The sequence below is a fragment of the Panthera uncia genome, chromosome C2 (genome assembly GCF_023721935.1).
Source record: "Panthera uncia isolate 11264 chromosome C2, Puncia_PCG_1.0, whole genome shotgun sequence".
In the NCBI taxonomy this organism is placed as follows: Eukaryota; Metazoa; Chordata; class Mammalia; order Carnivora; family Felidae; genus Panthera; species Panthera uncia.
Window position 1 is genome coordinate 131,679,781 of NC_064810.1, and position 19,791 is coordinate 131,699,571.

At 33.6% G+C, this 19,791-nt stretch overlaps 1 protein-coding gene across 5 annotated transcripts in view; it reads right to left on the minus strand.

Moving 5' to 3' along the window:
* TBC1D5 (TBC1 domain family member 5) overlaps positions 1-19,791 on the minus strand; it is a 533,625-nt gene that overhangs the window by 333,395 nt on the left and 180,439 nt on the right. For all 5 annotated transcript variants that reach the window (XM_049629846.1, XM_049629847.1, XM_049629845.1 and 2 more), the window contains one exon: positions 7,924-8,055. In XM_049629846.1, the coding sequence (XP_049485803.1) occupies positions 7,924-8,020 (97 nt within the window). In that variant the 5' untranslated portion in view covers positions 8,021-8,055. The remainder of the gene's footprint in view (positions 1-7,923; positions 8,056-19,791) is intronic.

The following is a 19,791-nucleotide window of genomic DNA, read 5'->3' on the forward strand; positions in this document are numbered from 1 at the left end:
TTCTACCTATTGTCAGAGCATTTAACAAAATCTGTTCTTAAGGAGACATTTTTAAAATATTTTTTAAATGTTTATTTTTGACAGAGAGAGCACGTGCATGCGCATGAGCTGAGGAGGAGTGAAGACAGAGAATCACAGGCAGGCTCCGTGCTGTCAGGCAGAGCCTGGACATGGGGCTCAAACCCCTGGACTGTGAGATCATGACCTGAGCCGAAGTCAGACGCTTAACTGACTGAGCCACCCAGGCGCCTCAAGAAGACAGGTTTTAAACCATCATTTTATTTATCTTTGTTGTTGTTACTGAAGAACTTCCAAGTCACCCTATTTAACAGTCTTACCTTCAACAAAGCTCCCATTTTTCCTGATAGCTTTATAGTCTTATAGTTTTCATCTCACTAACCTGCCTTTTACCTTGATAACTACAAAGAATTTTTTTAAAAGACATTGCTTTATTTTTTGTATTTTATTATTTTTCATCATTATAAGTGTACTCTTTAATTCCTATCACCTATGTCACCATCTCCCCACTGACCTCCCCTGTAGTAACCATCAGTTTCTTCTCCATAGTTAAGAGTCTATTTCTTGGTTTGTCTTTTTTTTTTTTCTTTTGCCTACTTATGTCTTAAATTCCACATATGGGTGAGATCATATGCTATCTGTATTTCTCTGACTTATTTTGCTTAGCATTATACTCTCTATCCAAGTTGTTGGAAATGGCAAGATTCCATTCTTTTTTATGGCTGAATAATATTCAGTTTATGTGTTTGTGTGTATTTGTGTTTTCTTTATCCATTTATCTATCGATGGACACTTGGGCTCCATGAAGAATTTTTTATTAAAAAGATACTTCTTGCAAAACTTTGTAAAAGTAAAAAGATCAGTGGGGCACCTGGGTGGCTCAGTTGGTTAAACATCCGACTTCAGCTCAGGTCATGATCTCACAGTTCGTGACTTCTGTGCTGACAGTTCAGAGCCTGGAGCCCACTTTGGATTCTGTGTCTCCCTCTCTCTCTGCCCCTCCCCCACTCACACTCACTCTCTCTCAAATAAATAAAAATTTTTTAAAAAATGAGTGTTTGCCAGGGGTTGGGGGAAGAATGAATAGACTGAGCACAGAGGATTTTTTGAAATACTCTGTATGATACTGTAACAATGGATGCATGCTTTATACATTTGTCTAAACTCACAGAATATACACTACCAAGAGTCAATCTTAATGTACACTATGGACTTTGGGTAACTATGATGTGCCATGTAGGTAGTTACCAGTTGTAATAAATGTACCACTCTGTTGGGGGGGTGGATGGGAAATATCTTCTTCCTCTTAATTTTGCTGTGCATCTATAACTGCTCTTAAAAAAATTAAGCCTTTAAGATTAAATTTAAAAAGACTTCAAACCAAAACCTATCTAAATTAGTGCAGATCCAGATTGTTACAGAGAATTAGTGAAGGTATGGAGCTAGTTTGCTGGTTACCACTTAACAATGTTCCATCAAATTAACAAATACTCATGTACTATTCCCATATCCCCTTCATAACTCCCATCACCACACTACTCTATACTTCATCTCCCTGGACTCCTCCATCGCTTCCAAAACTTTCTACTCTGCCCTCTTAGAATCTCCTTCCATGATAGTAAACTTTCTTATATTCTCAAACCATCAATAAATTCTTCCAGCATCTACTTCCTTGCTTGTGTGTACCTCCTATACCTTTTGTCCCAGGACTGTTCTTCTTTGTAACCAAATCCTAGGTGCTGAGTTATATTGGACATAATCATGCAAATTTATAAGCTTGTATGCCTATAAATTATGATGTCTTATCTCAACTTGGTCCCCAAGGTTATATATTCTTTATCAAATCATCCTAACCTTTGTCACTCTCCACAAATCTTCAAATACTTCATCTTATCACTCACTTTCAGCAAATCACTTCACCGTAACTTATCAAAGAGATTAAAACATCATTGATATTGCCCTGAACTCTGTTATTGAACTAATGAACCTACTGTATCTAAATTTATCTTCTTTTCCCCTTCCCTCCTATTATTACGATGAAAATAATGACCCCTCTCTGTCTACAAATCCCTCCATCTTGGCTCTAGACTGCACATTTCCAAGACCCTCAGACATTTCTTCCACTGATTTAAAATTTTTCAAGTACTACCATTACTTTTCCCTCTATTCCTCATACCTGTTTAGTACAGAGCACGATTAGTTTATTTGTAATATAAATTACAGTTATGAATATAGAGTACTCAAGACTGTGGATTCTTGAGATTACAGAGCACTCTGCTTGTCATTGTTACAATGACTCTATCCTGTGCATACTTCTATTTGCTTAAACCTTTAGCTAACCTTGGGCGGTTTTGTTTATTTTCTGCTTAACTTCTTGGCTTCTTTGACTCCACACTCTCCTAGTTTTCCTACTACTTCTCTAGCCACTCTTTCTTAGTCTCCTTTACAATACCCTCCTCTGCTACAAGGTCTTTAAACTGGCTTTCCTTAAGACTGCTTCCAGGTCCTCTTCTCACACGAGGTGCTGTTATTGGGTGATCACAATCATTCACACTGTATTTTGCTACCACACTTAAGCTGAAAATCTTTATCTCCAGCCCAAACCTATACACACTAAGTTTTAGACCCATACATCAAAATCTTCAGGATGTCTTCATCTGAATGTCATAAGGCGCTTCTAACTCACACATGAAACTAAACTTACAATCTTCTTTGCCACCCCCCATTCTACCTGCATCACATAAAGTTCCTCCTTGTAGAGATCCTTACCTCAATACAGGCCTTATCACAGAACTGGTCAACTCACAAAGCTGAATGTCACTTCAAGCTTCTCACCCTTATCACTTCCTTATATCCAAATATCAAGTGCTGTCAATTCTACCTACTAAATATCTCTCAAACGTTTCCACTTCTCTCCATTTCCAGTTCTATACTCTCCCAATATAGGCCACTATGATTTCTTACCTAGAACACTGCAATGACTTCTTCACTGTAGCCATAATAATCTTGTTAAAATGTAATTCTGCCAATAAGATTCCTTCACTAGACTGCTTACTGTTCTTAGGATCAAGTGGCTTCCTGGCCCTGGCCATCAGTCTCATTTGTGGCCATTCCTCCTTTGAATGCTAGCCTCCAACCACACTGAAAAAGGTAGAAAAGGCAATCACGTAGCACATACTCTTTACTCACTGGCTAACAGCTACTCATCTTTCAGGTTGTGTCTTTATTTTTTTATTTCTTCTTTTTTTTTTTTTTTGAGAGAGAGTATGCAAGTGAGCAAGGGGCAAACAGAGAGAGAGAGAGAGAGAGAGAGAGAGAGAGAGAGAAAGAAATAGGGCTCACCCAAAGCAGGGCTCAAGCTCACCAGAAGCTGGGCCAGTGCTTACCCGATGGGGGGCTCATGCTCACCTGATGCGGGGCCTGAACTAACCAACTATGAGATCATGACCTGAGCAGAAGGGGGATGTTTAACCCAGTGAGCCTCCCAAACAGCCCCAGATCGTGTCTTAGATATCACACCTTCCTTGACCCACAACTACCACAAATTTATGTTACCTGAGCATACTATTAGTTACTTTTGGAAAGTATGTTTATCTTTTCCAATGTTTTATCTCCATCATTTGAAACATATTCAATAAATATTTATTGAATGACAACAAACTTTAGAAGTGATGCAAACTTAAGAAAAGCCTATACCACAATAGGTGTTGATTCCACAATGTTTCATATGCAAAGTTAACAATATTTGTATTGGTAAGTTGTATAAACCAAAAATTAAGAACAGTATCTTCTAGAATTTTCACTAGGAGCTACATATATGAAGCATATATATTAAATGTAAGTATACTTTAGTCTATGCTGCATGTTATGGCCACAAATATCTTGAACAAATAATCATTTATTTCCTTAGTTTTCCCTTGCTAAATAATGTTTCCTGTGGGTTCGTAAGGATATCACAGTTGACCTTTATTTGCCAGAAAGCTCTCTCCATTTGTTCCTTATGGAAATTTTGATTTGGGTCATAATGAAACAAAAAATGGAAGAAGTGAATTTTAAGAAGGATTTCAAAGAAGGAGAGGTCAATGAGACCAAAGGAAGAGAGGAGATTATACTGACTTTTGAAGCCCTAAAGGAAACAAAATTAAAGTACTAAAATAATCAGGGAATAAAACAGACTTCATACATTACAACTTAAGACACAAAGGAGAAAAGTAGATGGAAAAAAAGATACATGGAATAATTATTGAAGGAATCAAAGTAAGTGAAGGAATTTAGACTGGTAAAACACAATTCATTCATCTGTTAGTTAATTCAGTAGTGTCCACGGGCCAATAGGTATACAATAGTTCCTGCCCTCATACAGCTTACACTTAGACAAGGAGACAAACAATAAACAATGAAACAAATAAATGTAGGATTACATTTAAGGATGAGTGCTGTGAAGGATTCAAGAATAATGTCAGAGAACAATGGCATGTGGGAAGGCCCAGAGTTTAGAACTGGCTTAGCACATCTGATCATGCTCAGACAGGCAGGACAGCCATGAACATCATGGTCAAGAGTTTGGATTTTATTTTTAGTGCAATGGAAAACCACTTAAAAGCTGTAAGCCAGGGAAGGAAGATTGTCTTCCCTCCCTAAAATGACTCCTGCTAATTATAATTAGAGCAAAGGCAGGGTTTAAAATAAGATAACTTAGACAGCATCCTATACTTTTGTCAGGTATCTTCCCAAAACAAATTCATCTTTTACTCAAATCTAAATCCACTTCTACTATATGGAAAACAATATTAAAGATCATAATAGGGCTGCATCGTTTTATTGTATCAATTTCAGTGAACTATTTTAATTAATACCAACTCATTTAGCAATAAAGCCAGGCACTCCCTTGTAGTTCTACAATTCTATGATATTATAACAGAAAGAAAAGAAGACTGAGGACAAAAACAAAATTACAAGAGTCAAAAATGGAGTAGGCAGGATATTCTGAATGTCTTGGATTTTTTTTTTTTTTAGTTAGGTTACTAAATATTTTATCTGTGAAAATAAAAAGAAAGCTTTGAAACAGATATTATATAAAAAGCATTACATTAAGTAATTATCTGAATACTATAAAAGCTGTAAGTAAGAAGGCATATAAAATTGAAGCTAAAAACTCTGGCAATATGTAACAAAGTGCTATTCTCAAAAGAGACTTAATAGAGGAAAATGTTCTTTTCCTACAATGAATAATCATGAATAGTTGAACAAACATTTTGGGTTTTTGTAATAGTTTCAACTGAATTACAGGTAGCTTGCCAATTACTAATTAATGCCCTTTGATCAAAGATCTTGAAATTTAAAGTAGTAAACTATGTATATGACCAAATAGGGCACAGAGAAAAATGTCATAATTTCTATGCTATTCTCTATTTGAAAAAGAAATTCAAGCAGTTAAAAGTTTGATTCCCATGGAAAATTCTGCATGTATATATCCAAACAGGTCATTTTTCTGATCTCACCCACCTTCCTCCACCATCCATGAAAATAAACCAATGAGAAACCGTTTTCTCTTTATTATTCCAATTATGTGGCTATTATTATTTATCCTTTCCAGAATACTCAGGATCATTTAACTCAATAATATACTGTTTCTTTATAAATGTTAAAATTTCAGTTTTGAGAAATTAAAGACTCATTTGTTTACTTATGGAATCTGTAACAGGAATTAAAAACAAGACCAAAAACCCATGCCTTGCACACAGGGAAATCACTGATTAAGTCCAGTGCCTGACTACTTACAAAATGAGTCCTCCATTTGCCATAAATTCCCTGGTGGGAAAAATGTGTAACCGGCTTCAAATACGTGGAGAACCCCATGAAATACATATATTAAAATAAACAAACATACTAGAAAGGTGATGATTCTTCAAATAAATATGACAAACCTATTAAAATGCAACACATGTTTTTCTGCTAAAAGGAAATCTGAGAAGATGAAATAGATGCTTCATATAAAATATTTACATATACAATGCACAAAACCCACTACGGTTAGTAACCTTTATGGCTTTCAAGAACTAGATATTTACATATCATTCTTTCTGCATGTGCGTGTGCGTATGTGTGTTTTGTATATATTTTTAACAGTTGACAGCTGTTTTAGAGCATACAGAGATGCCAAGCTGAATGAGGGTCTTGATTACTTCAAGATTAGCTATCTAAAGTTTCTATTCATTTTAAGTGTTGTTAGTTGGAAGAGTCATTAGTCACTTCCTTGTCTCATAGAACATCAGCATACATTTACATTGTTAATGAACATTTGGGGTAAATGAATTAATGGCACTTTTAAACATCAATTCAGTCCTAATAACTTTGTATGTCATAGAAATGTTAGGCTAGGATATAAACGAAAAGCCTTTTCAGTAAAGGTAACTACTCATTCCTGCAAACAATAAAGGATAAAATTAATTTAAAATGTTTTTTAACCAGTTAAAAAAAAAATAGAACCTCAGTGTTTAATGAAGTAGGCCAGGAAAAATATGCGCGCGCACGCACACACACACACACACACACACACACACACACACACACACACGCTGTTCTAAAATAAGCACATAAATCAGAAAATTTTGGTGAAATTATTTTATATACTTATCACAAAAATATTTTTTCTTTTAAAATACTGACTTGTGAAATAATTTGAAGTGGTTGTGAAATAATTTGACTTAATTATTAGTGTTTCTTATAGGTATTATGTTTAAAAAACAAACATCACTAGGAGATGTAGTATTCTTACCACTGAAATGTTTAAGATGCTGAAATGAAAATGAGACAATAACAATTTTTTCATATGATCAAAACCTTGAACAACAGTCTTTTTGTGACCTTTTCATAAATGCACATATGAAAATAAAAAGTAAAATCACAAAAATAAGTTGTAAGGCAAATTATATCATTTTCATCGAAAATAACAATGGAATTTGTATGACACAGAAGGCAGTAAAAATGCACAAAAAACATAAATGCACTCCATAAAGTCAAGGCTTAATCACTAAAGAAATAACCACTTTAAAACATCAATCATTGGTTTTAAATTCCCAAAACACAAGTTAATAGCAGACCTTTATGCCAATACAGAAAAAAAAAAATTGTATCTGAAGTATACAAAACACATGTGAATCACTTTGACCAGTTATGATTTTTTAAAATCAATCTCATAATCCTGATGTATGTACGTCATGACTGAAAAATTTTAAGTAGTTACTTGAGTCAATGAATCAACCAAAAACAAGGATAAGGCTTTAGGAATCTGCATAAACTGCTTCCTTTTAAGATACTATGTTATTACTAATATTGAGAAAACAACACTGAATTCTGAAACATACATATTTGATAAATTTTTATAGAGTAGACCCTGAATACAGTTTACTTTTAACAGTCTCTTTTTAACAATTTCAATGCATAGATCTTTAAAAGTAGGACACAAATTTTAATTAGTGGTGAAAAAAAAGAATCAGACAAATCTTTATCCTGGAATAAGGTCAACTTGCTTTAAAAGACAAAAAAAATCCCTGCAAAATCAACACCAAAAGCTAGACTTCTTTAAAAGATGTTCGACAAAGGCAATTTTGATTTCAACATCCTTATGCTGAAGTAATTATTTAAGATAATGATTTTTTTTTTTTTTTTAAAGAATGACGGTGCATTAAACATTTGGCTAATGCTTCTGTCTATAATTGAAAGTTGATGTTTTGTGGTGTTCATTACTGTCAGAGTGCTCTCCACCTATCCAGGTAAGTGTGCTTCATGTTGCCCTGCTCAGCTTCATCTAAAGAATTACACACATAAGGTAGGCAGAACTAACTGGAGGCTCTCTGCTACATTTCCCAGTAACCATAGAATGTATCTGCATACAAAACTCACCTCCAGACTTGTTTGAGTAACTTGACAAGGGGTCAAAGCCCACTTCCTGTTCTTCTGGCTGCAGAGGATGTCTAGTTTCAGATAAGGAATGATACATTGTGAGAACCGAACAATGTCACTGAAAGTGACTACCTGGGAGATTAAAAAAAAAAAAAAAAGGAAAATTATACTTTTTCTTTTTGCTATGACTGGGAATAAATACAACATTGAAATGATTAAATGAGCATTACAGACATTAACAAGTTTTCCACAGGCTTCAGGGACTGTTACAACACATTGGCAGAAATAGGCAAAGAAGTGAAAACTGGCACAAAATTTCCATTTCAATAATTTCTCCCCAAATCTGAACTTCCTTGGTAACCATTACCTCAATGTTCAATCACACTTATTTTCAATAAACTTCTGCACAAAAAGTCAAACTGTAAGTTAAATTACCATACCATTTATAACATCCTTTTGTTTCACTGCCGAAATAATACACATTTACAATAGAAACTTTCAAAATACGGAAAATTTAGCAAAATAAGATCATTCATAATTGTATTAACTAAAAACACCCCTGTTAACATTTCAGTTTACTACACATATCCTTTCTGACTTTGTTCTGGGCATTTAAAGCAAATTTATTTTAATGTGATCTACCATGTTAAATATAGTGATTATATAAATTATTGTGGGTATTTTCTACCCCATAAAAAAAGACCATATTATAACTTCAAATGGATCCCTAGTATTCCATTAAATAGCTATAACAGTTTATATAACCAATTCCTTATTAGTAAACAGAATGCTTTCAGTTGTTCAACACTATAAACAGTTTCACAATGAATATCTTTAGTAATATCTCTGTGTCACATCTATGATTATTGCCTTAAGATAAATTCTTAAAAGTGTCTTTGCTGGACCAACACATGTATATAAAAAAATAATATTCTATGATATATTTTAGCAAATTATGCTCCAGAAAGATTTGCATACAGAACAATTCATTCCCCTGGACCCTCATTAACAGAGGGAATGGGTAATTCATTTTACGGAGGAGTGTGATAGTCAATTTTTATATTGCATTTGCTTGATAACTAGTGAGATTACTGAAGATTCATATGTTTTCTCTGACATTTACTTATTATCTTTTGTGGATGGAGTTTATTATCATCGTCTTCATAATTTATAAGCATGCTTTAAATATGAAGAATATTAAACCTTTGTCATGTGATATAGATATTTTTCTGAGTGTGTCTGTCTTCAAATAACATGGTGTTTCTGTGACATAAGTAACTTTTTCATTGCTATGCACTCAAATATATCTATATCTACTTTATGACTTTTACCCCTGGTATTACTATGTTTAAAAAGGCAAAGTTATATAAATAACCACATTTTTAAAACTGTTTTGAAGGTTTTCCTCCTTGATTCTGATTTCTATAGACAATGCCAATTTAAAGAAAGATATTTTTAATTATTTTTACATGTTTAAGCTACACTACTTGTAAATTTTCTTTTTTTTTTTTTTTTTTTTTTTTTACATTTTTTATTTATTTTTGGGACAGAGAGAGACAGAGCATGAACGGGGGAGGGGCAGAGAGAGAGGGAGACACAGAATCAGAAACAGGCTCCAGGCTCCGAGCCATCAGCCCAGAGCCTGACGCGGGGCTCGAACTCACGGACCGCGAGATCGTGACCTGGCTGAAGTCGGACGCTTAACCGACTGCGCCACCCAGGCGCCCCTAAATTTTCTATGTCTATGAGCTACAGATTACCTTCTCAAGTCATAATCTTCCAAAAATATAAACTGGGCTTTAATTTTCATCCAAAATAATGTTAACACATGAAATTTTAAGTTTCAAGAGAGGGGAGACATGATAGGAAGACTAAATGAAAACTGATGGAAAAGCAAGACCAACAAAAATGAGTACATAATTTTACAGGATAGGGCGACAATTATGGAGGAAAGTTTCCAGAAAAGCCCATGAATATACAAATCCTTTTCTTCCCAACATAAAATGCTCCTCTATCCTGCTTAGTTTCTCCCTAAAGCTCTCACTCTGTAAAATACTTAGTACATTTTCTGAGTTTTACCAGAACCCTCCAACTCTCACCCTCCCACATTCATAATCAGATGGTAAAAAATCCTCTCCACCTTAGATTGTGGCTAAAACAAGAGCAAAGGGGTAGGCAAAACCAACACTAGACAAGGCGGAAAACTTTTGTTGTCAACATACAGTAAGAATTTCTAAAGCCAAAAATCAAATCCTAAATCCATAAATCTAGACAACTGTCAATATTTGCTGCTTATGTATGCAAACCAATCAACACATATTTAGCACTTACAATACAGAAGGAATTCTGAGGAATATAATGCAGTAGAGGACAGGAAAAAGTAAATGATCAGTTACATATACTATAAAACAGAATCTGATGAATTTTGCTGACCAAATGAATAATCAGATTAAAGTCCTCTACTATGGAGAAGAGCCACCAAACTCAAATGCCTGATGGTATCAGGCAAAAAACATTATTAATCAAAGTTAACATCTATTGAGCAATGACTATTAAGTCACAGACCACTCTAAATGCTTCACGTATACTCATCATTTCATCTTCCCAACTATCCTACTGACATACATTCATCACCATTTTACCAAAGAGAAAACAGAGGTACAGAGAGATTAATTTGTTTGCAGTTACACAAGTAGTAAGTGTTGAAGCCAGAATTTGAACCTATCTTGTCTAGCTCCAGAGCTCACATTCTTTACTCCTGCACTATATTTGGCTCTTGGACAATGAGACAAATAGACAAAATACAAAACAAACTGTACAAGAGGATGGGATCTGTGAACAACTGAAACACCTTTACTCTGCTTCAACTTTTTCAAGAAAGCTAGAAATCTAGAATTTTATTTGAAATCTCTTTAAACTGTTGGCAAGTAATTCAAACTAGAAAACAAAACAAAAACAAAAAACAAAAAACAAAACAAAAACCTGTATAGAATAAACATTTCAAAAGCATATTTGACCCATGGATAACTATTTTAATGTTAAGATTCATATTTTGTTCCATACATTTTGTTCTACTTTTGAAATTATTAAGGAAAATGTTTGAAAATGTATATTCCAAGTTAACCGCCAGATTTCTATAAAATCTCTTTAATATCCTAGACATGTTTTCATATCATTACCTTAATCTCTCAGTTTTATAATACATTTCCACTACTAAAGACTTCACAAACTTAAAATATACAAATAAGGGGATTTCATGTACTTCAAACTATGAGAAATAAACAACTAGCAAACTGATATCAAAGCACATTTTTTAAAGGAACATTAAAAAAACACCTTTCTGTAGCTAAAAGGAAATACTCTAGGGGCACCTGGATGGCTCAGTCAGTTAAGTGTCCCACTCTTGATTTCGGCTCAGGTCACAATCTCATGGTCAGGTTCTGCACTGACAGCAAGGAGCATGCGCGCGCGCTCTCTCTCTCTCTCTCTCTCTCTCTCTCTCTTTCTCTTTCTCACCTTCCCCTCCCCTCAGCCCTACCCACACACATGCACTCACTCTATCAAAATAAATAATAAACTTTAAGAAAAAATACTCTAGGGGCAACTGGATGGCTCAGCTGGTTAAGGGTCTGACTCCCAATTTCAGCTCAGGTCATGACCTCATCATTCATGAGTTCAAGCCCTGCACTGGGCTCCATGCTGACAATGTGGAGCCTGCTTGGGATTTTCTCTCTCTCTCTTTCCCCCTCTCTCTCTGCCCCTCTCTCGTTCATACTTTCTCTCTCTCAAAATAAATAAATAAACCTAAAATTTTTTTTTAAAAAAATACAACATGATGACATTCATACATTCATTCAAGATTTTAGAAGATACCTAAGGTCTTTTGGCTCCTTAAAGAAAGTTAGGTTCAAGAAGTCATCCACTGATTTTTACCTTTATTAATAATTCTTTAGAAATTGACAACTTGGTTATAACCAAGTTATGGTTATATGGTTGTAACAAAAATAAAAAATTTACCAAATACACCAGTCTACAACTAGTCTATATAATCAAGGATCCACCATATTCTAATTTATTATGCCTGTAAAGATTGAAACTGAATCACTGAAATTCTTTTTATTCAAAGAAAGCAAACTGATCAAAAAGTAATGAGTTATTTTCAAGAACTCTGTTGAAGAGGGGCACCTGGGTGGCTCAGGCGGTTGAGCATCCAACTTCGGCTCAGGTCATGATCACACAGTTCGTGAGTTCGAGCCCCATGTCGGACTCTGTGTCTCCCTCTCTCTCTGCTCCTTCCCAACTCACACTCTGTCTGCCTCTCTCAAACAAGTAAACATTAAAAGAAAAACAAAAATTCTGTTGAAGAAAAAGTTACATGATGTTCTTTTCTTTCAGTTATGGATTTAAATAATAATCTGGTTGAAAATTAACTTCTTAAACAGGTGCTGCTTTGTTTTTCATTGTTCTGTTTTAAATACAGGGGCTATTTTAGTTTTCTAGAATAAACAATACTTAAGTGCAATGGTTACTGCTATTATGATAATGTTATAAAATCACAATGTAGTGTTGCTTTTAAATGTGAAGTAATTTTCTCAAAAATTTTCCAATTTGTGTTTTGTGACTATACCAACTGCAAAAATATTTGACTACCACAAAAGAGAGTATCAAAGGTTTTTAAGCAAATGTGTCTATATTTATTTTAATCACTATATTGAATAGTATTTTTACTTCTAAATATCAGACCATAGGAAAATATTTGATAAAAATTCAAAGAATTAAGGGAATTTTTTTATCTGAAAATTTTAAGATAATCACTATTAAAAGTCAAATTGGCATAAACATTTTGAAATGTACAAGTCACCATTACATCTTATATTTGTGTTACAAACTTAGACTTCTATACTTGATATGCCTTAATCTTCTCTACATAACAGGTAGACAGAGAGGAAGTATATAATGACCACAAATATGTACCTTAGTAAATGACCACTAAAACCCATAATTGATGGATTTCAGTTTTCTTAAGTAATGCCAATCTGTCTCTAGAATTTTCCTGGAAAAAAAAAACCCTAAGAATTTTTAAATGAAGGCAATCTTATTTTTTTTTAATTCAGAAAGCACAGCAATATAACCTTCCAAGACTTGAGAAAGGAAATATCCCTTCTTTGCTACATTACTATAAATAACAGTTAAATTTTCTCCTTCACATAAACTTAAAATTCACAAAACTCAAAATTGGTTTTATTGCCATCCTGTGGTCACAGGAATTGACACATTAGGCGGAAACTGCTGTCAGCACAGAGTCCAATGTGGGGCTCGAACCCACAAAACCATGACATCATGACCTGAGCCAAAACCAAGAGTTGGATGCTTAACCGACTGAACCACCCAGGTGCCCTTCCAAGACTAATCTTAAAGACAGTTATATTGGCTTTATGATCTGGTTCTTGCAGTATTAAATCTTAGGATAAAAGTGATCTGCCTGAAAGAAGGGAAGTCTTGTGAAAATAGTTAATATTTAATAAAGGGTAAGAATTCAGCACTAAAGCTTAGAGGACAGTTTTAAAGTACAGTAATAAAATTTCAAAACAAGATTATTTTCCATGTAAGTGAAGCAATACAAGCATCAGGTGAAAACTTCAAACTCTTAGCATGGTACAGACAAAACAAAAGGTTAGTTGAATAAATTTTTTTCCGTTAAAATGGTATTACATGAACAAAGCCTCTAGAAAAATAATTTATTCCCTCTGAGTCTGAAGTTCTATGCATTTCAGTGTATATTCATTCTTCCAAAGCTTCTAATACACAGGCAGAGAATTAGCATTCTGAATTGTGTCTTCTAAAGACATCCATATTCAGAAAAGCTCATATAAGCATACTTCATTCATTTAAATTCTTGACTGATGGTAAACTTAAAGTCAAACACTGAAATGACAGAGTAATATTACTTTACATAAAGATATCTCCTATAAGAAAAGCATATCAAAGAGCTTAAATGAACTATTTCCAGAACACAATTATAAAAGAGGGAGAGGATATAGCATGAATAAGTATCGGTCACAGATAGCATGCATTTACCATGATGGGTGTATAAACTAAAACATGACATCATGGCTATAAAAGCGACAAACTTTGATAGAAGCTATATTTTCATAATTAAGAGAGAGAGCATTTAAACATTATCTATAGAATCTTCTATTAAAAAAAACCCTTTTAATCAAGGTAAACTGATTAAAAATCAAGGCAGCTAGAGGTAAATTTGATGGTTGGGAATAATGATGTTCTAAAGTCTTTATCATAAGGGAGAGAAGGAGGTGGGAAAGGAGTAAGGAAGAAAGAATGAAGGAAAAAGAGAAGAGAGAAGGAAAAGAAAGAGAAAGAATAAAGTTCCATTTTAAAATTCTGTCCATCTTTAATGCAAGAAGGTTACATTGGACTTTAAGTTAATTAAGTATTAAAATCAATCATCTGAAAAGTCTTAATATTTAATATTGGTTAGATTGTATATCAAAGTAGTTTTATTATTTATTTACTCCAAACCTTTCCAGAATACTTCATCTGACAACAGGGGGTCTGTTTCTCACAAGATAAATGCATTTACAATGCCAAATAAATTATATATAAAAGCATTTGTCTTAATACATGTCATTCAATATTAAATATCACTCATTGGTAAAATCCTGAAAACCTAACTCACTTTTAGCAACTACACATCTGAACTATTCAAGTGTTGCCAATTAAATAGGCAGAGAAATACAATAAGGGTCTACATACTAGGAACAATGATCAAAAGAAAATTAAAATTATAAGACTTAATTCTTACATTTTCCAGGTTACCAGAACAAGATGTTTAAAGTAAACAATCCACTATAAAAATACTAGATTTATAAATAATATGTATAATCAGAAATAAGTACAATATATGAAAGCTTCGCAACTGGGCTTAAATAATTGATATTACAAAATAAGAATATATTTGGCCTTTTGGGGTTCCCTGGTGGCTTAGTTAGTTAAGCATCCAACTCTAGATTTTGGCTCAGGTCGTGAACTCACAGTTTGTGAGTCTGAGCCCTATTATCAGGCTCTGTACTGGCAGTGTGGAACCTGCTTGGGATTCTCTCTCTCTGCCCCTCACCTGTGCTCGCTCTCTCTCTCTCTCCAAGTAAATAAACTTTAAAAATATATATATTTGGCCTTTCAATATTCAAATGCTATAAAGCAATAGCAAGTGGCAGTTGTGACTATATAAACCAAGAGAAAACCTAGCATTATAAAAAGTTAAAGTGGCCTAACAAAAAGCTCTTCAGGTATATCCTCATTTGGTTTCAGAGTTCTCCAGAACGATGCTCAAGATGCAAAGACTGGGAAAGCAAATCAGCCTAGTGACCAAACCTTTTGTTATTTTACAGCCATACAAAAATACTTCCAATTGTTACTGTCCTCATTTTATATCAAGAACACCTCTAGCCTTTAAAAAACTATTTACTCAGGCTTTCATAAAATCAAGGTAACTCTAACAAACAATTAGGAGTTCAAGAAGAATGAGCAATATTTGAATAGAGAAAACCTTTTTGAAATGTCAGCCTTGAACATCAAAATTATACAGAATGATGAGGAACCAGGCTTATATTGCATATAAATATGAGAGCATATTAGGCTGCATTTAATTACCAGTTCAAACAACAACCTGATCTAACCTTTGACAAGTAAAATAAATGTTCTGAATAATTTAACTAAAGTAAACATTTGCTGTTAATGCTAGCTAATTATAGTAAGATCTGGAAAGAGAAGAGGAAAAGAGATGACGAAGAGAAAGGGAGATGAAGTTTTTTTTTTACCATTGAGATCTGCAACTCTTCATTGAAACATTATTTTCAATGAATTTAACTCACATAAAAGGGTAAACCCAGTAGAATACAGTTGCTTTATAAATACTCATATAAAGAAATATTTTAGTTGATTACAGATTTCATTCTTTCAGTCGGTGAAAATCACCAGACTACCATGGAGATTGGAAAACTAGGTCCAGATGAATAAGGGTACCTCCACCCAACCCCCTTCACCCAAGGAGCTCAAAGTTTAGTGAGGAAAGAGCCCAGGAAATAAGTTGCCAGATTTAGCATTAAGTAATTGAAATTATTAATCAATTGAAATAAAATAAAATAAAAATATGGATGCCTAGTTAAATTTCAATTTCAGAAAAACAACAAAAGATCTGGAAATACTTATACTAAAAAGTATTCATAATTTGTCTGAAATTTAAATTTAATTGTGCATCCTGTACTTTAGCTAACAATCCTATCAATAGATAAATGAAAATGAACATCTATTGGAAAATATGTGCAATGTTCATTATAGGAATCCCAGGATTAGATGAGATCAAAACTCTGAGAGTAAGATTCCCAAAAAACTCACCCAAAAGCAGTAAAGTGTTGTTTTTCCAGAGCTGCTATCTGATTACTAATGGGAAAGACCAAGATATACTACTCAAATGCACTGACCTGGCCCCACAGAAACTTGTTTTTCAAGTTCCCTAAGTAACTGCAAAGAAATATAATAATAAACAAATGAAAAAACCAACTACTTAATGGAAATCATCAGCTACCAAATGCAGAAAAATGAAACAACCCAACAAAAATCCAGGAGCCACTGAGGACCCTGCCGAATGGAGACAGAGTATATGACTATTCTTATAGTGAAATTATCTTTACCCCTAAGGAACATAGGTGTATTTAGGAAAAAAAAATACAAAGAAAACTGAACTTTGTTAATTTGCTGAGACCAGTCTTAATTCAAATATATGATATTTTCATTCTTTATTATAAATAAAATGTTAATAAATATGCATGATATTGCATAAGAATCTAAGGTATGGTAAGCTCTGAGTGTGACCTTAAATTTTAAAAAAGTTATTCAAAAATGCATAATGTGAAGACATGTTATTCTCCATACAAAAACTGCTAATTTAACTGATTGGTGACTCCAAAATTGATTAGCTTATTTGCTCATGGAGTAGGAGCTTCTATATATTTGAGCATAAACTTCAGTATGAACGTAAAAATGTTTCAATTTATAATAGAAGATCATCAGTAATAATAGAGACAAGAAAACTCCAAGTTTCCAACTTGAGGCCATATAAATACATACAGGTTTTCTGTAATTGATAGCAGAAAATGATAACCACTTAAAATAGTAAAACTTACTGTAAAATAATGAATTTGAGCCTAACTGGAAAGTGATAGGACTTAAGAGTCTCTGAATTTTTGCTTCTCCATTCAATTGTAATGGTTCCATCTTTACCGAAAAAAGATTTCACTTATGTACATATATGTAACTTCTGTATGTTTTCTAACACCGAACATTATGGGCCCTCAAAATGAGAACAAAACTGTTTACATTTCATTTTTACAAGCAGGTAAGTTTAAAGCACTGATAAGATGAAAGATGGATAAAGAAGAAAGGATTAATTATAAAAAACAGAATATGATATAAAAAACAGCATTTACATGATATCTTGATGTCTTTACAAAACATAAGTTCTATGGCTACTACGAAAGAATTTTTCAAGACACCAATGCATACTAAAAAACCAAAATAATTCCATGAACACTATATAAAACAAATAAAGGCCTTGAAACGGTTGATGAAAGAATGCAATTAACAAAATGGAATAAATACACAAATAGTAACATGGGTATACACAGGGACAACAAAGAGGCTACACAAACCCTACCTCAACGGTCAGAGAATTTTACTAGCAAATATATATACTCCTTCTTATTGTGTATATACTGTAGCAGAGTTCAGGAGTATACTTCCTCTGAAATTTCAAAGAATATCATATAAATGGTTAAAAGGTAAGTACATTAAATTAGACTTACCTAATTCTTACCATACGGATTTATTTTTTTTCCAGCCATGTTTTCAGATTTAATATACTCTTTTTAAGCCTTACCATACTGATTTAAATGAAACCCCTGCATAATTTCTAAAATTTTGATAATGTTTGCCCAAAATTTTTAGCAAACATTTAAAGGGAGCAAAAAATTTAAAGGGAGATTACAAACTTCATGCCAAGCTTTACCATTTGCAAAACAATGACACAGCCATTCAGAATTACAATGTGCTATGTACATATTGATTTAGAGAACTGAAGCTTTGAAAACTGTTTAGGGCCTAGAAGTTTTATCTTAATTTCTAAAAAGACTAAACAGGATCAAGCAGTTTAAGTGACATTATCATATTGTAATTTTTCCTACAAAAACTTTTGAAACCGGGTAATAATTTCCCCCACAAGTCCAAATATATTCACTTTCACTTAAGTACATTTTCACAAAGTCTTCCTTAGCAAAAAAATGTTTTTGTAACTTTAAAAACCATAAATACATAATATTTTAAATTCCTGGGATTTTAAATCCTAGAAAATCAAGCAAAAGATTAAGATGGCCAGTTTTTTTTTTTTAATATAGTAAGACGACTTTGTCCAAATACTATGAAGCTCTAAGTTTTTACTAAATATTTAAGAAAGGTCACTATTTAAATGCAATGAATGAATATAAGAGGTCAAAGCAGTAAACTTACATAATTTAATTACGCAAATGCACTGGTATCACCTTTTTTCTTACTCATATTTGAGAAACTAATACTTTGCCTTCTAATATGATATGGATTATTTCATATGGCATGCACATCCTATTGGAACATCAAGATTATTCTTTACAAAATTTGGAGTGTTAGCACCAAAAAAAATGTATGAAAATTAAACTATATTTTTTAGTTACTACTAGAATTTAACAGTGGATTATAGTGACTGAAATTGATGTATTTCTTTAAACCATCTCATTTCAAAATTATCTTATTAGGCACCCTATGGAAGTCAGTGCAAAACAGCAATCGTGAGCCCACAGGTAGGGCACATACATATATCTATAGTTAAATAAGCAACCAAATATAAAAATGGATCATGAAACAATTTTAATGAGAATAATATTAACACAAAACTAAATTTTGATATCCTACCTTAACATTTAATGCAATCTTATTTTGATGAAAAACCTAGTAATTTTAATCTAGAAGTGAAATTGCCGGATCAAAATTGTTGCCCATCTTTAATTCTAACAAAATATTGCCAAACTTCTACCCAAAGTGGTGCTATACCAGTTTACATGTTCGTATGGACAGTTCCTGTTTCTCTACATCCCTACCAGCTCTGAATATCATAAGCCTTTCTCCATTCTGAATGGTATGAAGTGGTATCTCACTGTGGTTTAAATTAGCATCTCCCTATTTCTTGACCGAAACTCTCTTCATCTGTCATATAGTCAGAGTTCTCCAGAGAAATAGAGGATTTCAGAAAGCAAAGGAGGAGACAGACAGAGTTTTATTATAAGGAAATGTTGCTCATAATTACAGAACTGGCAGGTTCAACCTGCAATGCAGGCAAGAAGGCAGGCTGGAGATCAGGAATAGCCAGTGTTCTATTTCAAAGGCTGCTGGACAGGAGAAGCTGATGATATAGTTTGAAGGCCATCAGGCAAAAAGAGGTGATGCAGATGAAGTCCAAGTCAGAACTGCTGTAGAATTCCTTTTGCTGGGGGAAAGGTCAGCCTTTTGTTCTATTCAGGCCTTCAACCAATAAGATGAGGCCCACCCACATTATGAGGGCCAATCTGCTTTCCGTTCATTTAAATATTAATTTCATCCAAAACACCCTCACAAAAACACCTACAATAATGCCTGACCAAAATCTGGGAAGCCCCTGTGGCCCACTCAAGTTGATGCATAAAATTAAACATTCACATCTGTTTACTGGCCATTTGGGTCTCCTTTTGTAAGAGCTGCCTGTTCACATTCTTTGCCCAATTTTCA